Source organism: Branchiostoma floridae, chromosome 8 (assembly GCF_000003815.2).
Source record: "Branchiostoma floridae strain S238N-H82 chromosome 8, Bfl_VNyyK, whole genome shotgun sequence".
Classification (NCBI taxonomy): domain Eukaryota; kingdom Metazoa; phylum Chordata; class Leptocardii; order Amphioxiformes; family Branchiostomatidae; genus Branchiostoma; species Branchiostoma floridae.
Genome location: NC_049986.1, coordinates 22,323,285 through 22,328,448, shown reverse-complemented (window position 1 = coordinate 22,328,448; position 5,164 = coordinate 22,323,285). Strand labels below are relative to the sequence as shown.

The 5,164-nt window shown below is 43.1% G+C and overlaps 2 protein-coding genes across 2 annotated transcripts; one reads left to right on the top strand and one right to left on the bottom strand.

Annotated features, from left to right (window-relative positions):
- The first annotated feature begins 138 nt into the window (after nt 1-138).
- LOC118420987 (gastrula zinc finger protein XlCGF57.1-like) lies at nt 139-2,652 on the top strand. The gene has a single exon (XM_035828099.1). The coding sequence runs from the start codon at nt 232-234 to the stop codon at nt 1,984-1,986; it is 1,755 nt and encodes a 584-aa protein (XP_035683992.1). The 5' UTR covers nt 139-231; the 3' UTR covers nt 1,987-2,652.
- Nucleotides 2,653-4,310: 1,658 nt separating this feature from the next.
- On the bottom strand, nt 4,311-5,158 carry LOC118421047 (perlucin-like protein). The gene is made up of 2 exons (XM_035828209.1): nt 5,010-5,158; nt 4,311-4,845 (listed from the first exon to the last, which is right to left on the bottom strand). Exons 1-2 carry the CDS (start codon nt 5,146-5,148, stop codon nt 4,442-4,444), a joined length of 543 nt encoding a protein of 180 aa, XP_035684102.1. The 5' UTR covers nt 5,149-5,158; the 3' UTR covers nt 4,311-4,441.
- Nucleotides 5,159-5,164: the final 6 nt, after the last annotated feature.

The window sequence follows — 5,164 nt, the reverse complement described above, 5'->3', positions numbered from 1 at the left end:
TTTGACAACGGATGTCAAAATGAAAGTAAAAATGCTGGAAGCGAAAGTGGAGAAGGTGAAAGTGGAGAAAATGAAAGTTGGAAAAGTGAAAGTGAAGAAGCTGAAAGCGAAAGTGAAGAAAGTGGAAGTGGAGAAGCTGAAAGCGAAAGTGGAGAAGGTGAAAATGAAAGTGGAGGGGAGCGGAGGAGACTCAGCTGTCGTCATTGCGAGTATGAGACGGAGCACAAGCAGATGATGAGGAGACACATGAGGTCCCACAGAACGTACCAGTGTGACCAGTGCGACTATTCCACTTCACACAAGGACGGAATGAAGCGCCACCTGGCGGTGCACACCGGTGAGAAACCTTACTACTGTGGCCACTGTGACTTCTCTGCAGCGAGGAAAGACGGTCTTTTTAGCCACGTTAGAGCAGTGCACAGCGGTGATAGACCATATAAGTGCACTTACTGTGATTATTCTACAGCGCAAAACGCTCAACTTAAAAACCACGTTATGGCTAAACACACCAACACCAGGCCGCACAAGTGCACGCTGTGCGACTATTCTGCGGTTGAGAAAAGGGGTTTGAAGTTCCACATGGCTACCCACACTGGGGAGAAACCGTACAAGTGTGAGTTGTGTCCTTTCGCCACTCATCAAAAGCAGACTTTAAAACAACACGTGCTCACACACAGTGCCGATAAACCGTATAAGTGCCATGTCTGTGACTATTCCGCAGTCCAAAAGGGAGCTTTAAAAAGACACATGTTGAAACACACACAACCTAAAATCAAGGTTAAAAAGGAGCCAAAGAAACATAGCTGTCCACACTGTGAGTATGAAACCATTAGTACAACAGCAATGACAAAACACATCAGGACCCACACTGGGGAGAAACCCTTCAAGTGTCAACAGTGCGACTACTCAGCATCGCAGAAAGCGCAACTGCAACGGCACATCCGGAGCAAACACACCGGTGAGAGACCTTACCACTGTGGCCACTGCGACTTTTCCGCGGCGAGGAAGGACGGTCTTTACGTGCACATCCGGACGATACACGGTGGGGAGAGGGCCTATCAGTGCCAGTTGTGTGATTATTCGGCACAACAGACGGGTCACCTGAAAGAGCACGTCATGGCTAAACACAGCAACACCAGGCCGCACATATGCACACTGTGCGACTTTTCTTCTGTTAGCAAAAAGTCCTTAAAGCAGCACATGACGACACACACTGGTGAGAAACCTTACAGCTGTGAGTTGTGCAGTTTTTCCGCACGTCAAAAGGGCCACTTAAAGTTGCACATGGCGAAACACACTGGGGAGAAACCTTTTAAATGTGAAGTCTGTGATTATGCTAGTGCATCAAAATCATCTTTAAAAAGTCACATGGCCACACACACCAACATAAAACCGTACAAATGTGAGGTATGTGATTACTCGACCATAAGCATGCCTTATTTGAAAAAGCACATGGCAGTTCACGCCTTGGAGAAACCCTTCCACTGTGAATACTGTGACTATTCTGCAGCACGAAAAGTAGACCTAAAACGACACATGGTTAAACACACCGGCGACAAACCGCACAGATGTGAACTTTGTGATTTTTCCACAGCGCGAAGGGGCCATCTGAAGCGGCATATGATCACGCACACTGGTGAGAAACCTTACCAATGTGACGTTTGTGGATACGCTTCGGCAGAAATTTGCTCGTTGAAAGAGCACATGACTAAACACACCGGGGAGAAGCCTTACCAATGTGAAGAGTGCGACTATTTCACAACGAAAAAAAGGAGCTTAGCAATGCACATGGCAAAGCACACGGGTGAGAAGCCGTACATGTGTGAGATCTGCGGGTTTAAGACAGGAACGCAGGGTACCTTGAGACAGCACACGGCCACACACACGAAGCCTCACAAGTGTGACCAGTGTAACTACTCTGCAGCGCAGATTGCGCACTTGAAGAGGCACAAGGCTAAACATGCCCAAGACATAAGCAGTCTGTAACGTTAAGTGCCTGGTGAAAAATCAAGAAACAAACTTAACTTGGATCAGGGGTTCTTAACTTTGAAAAATTGTTTTCCACGCATTTTTGCATATCCATTCGTAGTTCACAGGCAGGATATATAATCCCTCTCCAACTAGATCTCTTCAGTGTCACTGACGAAGACTGCATGCGGGATAGTAGTTGAAACGTCTGACCGTTTCCAAAACCAAGGAACGTTCCTGGAATGAATGGGGACGTGTGCAAAGGACTGGGGACGTGTGCAAAGGATTGTGGACGTGTGCAGAGGATTGGAGACGTGTGCAAATAGACAAGAATCTTCAGCGACCAGAGATCGTTGAAACAATTTTTACTCTTTTTTTTAACAGCTCGTTGTCTTTTGAATATTTCTATAACCTTGCTTTCAAATGTACTTCCGCAAATTTAGTTTCCTTCTTTTTATTTTATACCGCTTGTAGGTTCTTTTGCGATCCACTTAAGACGTACGTCCACTTAAGTTTGATAGCTGGCTTCATCTTAACTGTAATACTGATGATATTAACTATGGTATTAATTGATTTATCATTAGTTATATGTATAATGGTATTATTATTACTGTAGTATGAAAACATTTAACTTTGTTTATAGCTATATTTAACTACAGACGTTCTACAGACAAATGTGTGGAGGTTGGAGATGTAGAAAAGTTATTGAAATCTTCCGTAAGTTACCCTATGTACATGTATAAATAACATATAAAGTGGATATCAAAAGAGTGCTTTCAACATTTTAACACTTAAAACAAATTTCTTATGATAAAAATATTTATATTTCCTTCTTCTGAAGCTTTGTCCTATTTTCATTTACTGTTTGTTTGTAATTTTATAACGTGTTAAGAGTTTCTTCATAATAAATCTGCTAACCAAGACAGGAGATTGTTTTCTTTTTGGCATCCTCCTTCGCAGGGACATCCAACGGCGAAACCGCCTGTCTGGATGTACCCTACTTTCTCAACCGTCACCCTTAGTTCCTGTGGGCGTCACCAAAAAGCAGCCAATCATAGATTGCCTTTTAGTTTTCAAAAGGCATCTCGCATATATACCAAAGGTTATGTCCATTCTGCCCAAATCATATTGAAGATTCATTTTATAATGGAATGTTCTAGATACGCTAGTTTACGCAATGAATTATTCACGTTTCTCGAAGCAATTACAACATATTTTAAAAGACTCGATGCTACAGACAGATTTGCACATTTATTTAGATGTCAGCACTCCCATAATGCAAAAATAGGCAAATATATCAAGGACTGCTCTGCTATTAGAAAGAATACTGAAGCTAATGATTAGCCTACTTCATTATGATTGAATTATGCATATTAGCCCTTATTGTTATGTTAACTATGATGTTAAGCTTTATCCTATACCTCTATTTTGTACTTAGTTGTTGCCATACTTTGTACCATGTACAATTGTCGTGCAATAAAGTTATCTATATAATGGTAAGCTCATTAATATTTATACGCAGGGCGGTCAGGAACTTAGGGTGGTGGTAGGTATTGTAGGTATTTTCAAACATAACGTTGTCAAAACGCCGGAAATGCTGTCAGTTTGTACGTTGCTTTAGTTCTATATTGTACAAATCATGTCCCAAATGATCATTTGGGTACATGTAACCAGGCTGTTGTTGAACCTTCTGTTGAACCTTCCACATGCGGTACAGTCAATGATTCTTTAGCACGTTTCTGTACAGCAAAACGTTTGAATGTTATTGATTTGATAAGTACTGAACAATCATAGTGTAACTGACATATCTATATACTGCTACACGATGCGAAGATTCAGGCAGACGATCTCTCAGCTTTGCCCTTTCAACCTAGTAGATATTCGTTTCCCCATTCGTTTCCTCATCCCCAAGAAAGATATTGTAAAGATTTTCCGCCTTTTTCGGGAAAAGCACAGGATTTTTGAGCCGGAGTCCTGTCAGGTTAGCCACTTTTTCAGCTCGCTTTTTAAGTTAATTTTCACTTGTCAGACGAACGTGAAGTTGAACTTGTGGCTGAGGATATAAGAAAATGGTAACATTCTACCAAGAAAGTCTAAATGCAACTCTTTGTGTCAAGTATATGTGTCTATATTATAGTTCCAGTTCCTCTGTGCAGAGGCATGTAAGTCATGGTTTTGAAAGCTTAAAAACTTGTGTAAAAATTCAAAGAGGTACTTCAGTCAATGTGTCCGGAGCTTCTGCTGGCAGAATTGACAATTATACCAGTATATACTCCATTCGGGATCTCTGTTGACAAAATCTGCGATTCTGCCTGTTGAGATACCGATCGGATTTTTTGTCAACAGAGACTACGATCACGATTTCTACATCGTAGTCTCCTTCCTGACATATATTTATGTGTGTCGAATTGGACCAAATTTAGGTACGTGACATGGATATGAAGCAACAATTTTCATATCAACACATAACGATTCAGGTACCGACTTGACAAATGAACTTCAGAGAGGTTTCAGAACACGGAAAATCGCTCCACTTGTTGTCTTTTTGTGGCCAATAAAGGGCACAGTCTTCATTTTTGGTCGCGTTGTCGGGTCTTCCTGGACCCCACTGGTTGAAATGTCCAAGAGCAACACCATCTGCCCAAACCCAGCTGCCTTCTTGGTCGCGGTCAGTCAGTCCGAACCAGAACCAGGCTTTGCTATCCACAGCGTTCTTCAGGTTGATAAGGAACGTGTTGATGCCCGCATCCCGGGGTATGGCGAGAGTTCCGCCGCCAGAAGAACAGGTCGCGGCTGCACTTGTGTAGTCACTCTGCTGGTTGAAGGCCTTGTAGCACAACTGGCTCGGCTGGTAGTACTTGTACCCGCCTGGGCAACCTTTTTTGGAGAGAAGATTGTTTTCGTCAGCATTAATGGGTACTAAATGAAAACATCAGACTTGATGTCGACCCCCACCTCCCCAAGCAAAACAGGGAACGTCATGAAAAATAATACATGTCCCTCTAATACCTGCGGTATGGAGTGAAACATGTTACCCGTACATCTGGCAGCGCTGCCCGACCACGTGCGATCCGCCCGGCAGGTCCGACTGGTGCTGCCGGCATACAGGTGGTAACCATGGTTACAGCTGAAGTGGCAGGTCTCGGGATAGCGGAAGGAGTATCCATGGTTACAAGACATCCTTCCATTGGTGGGG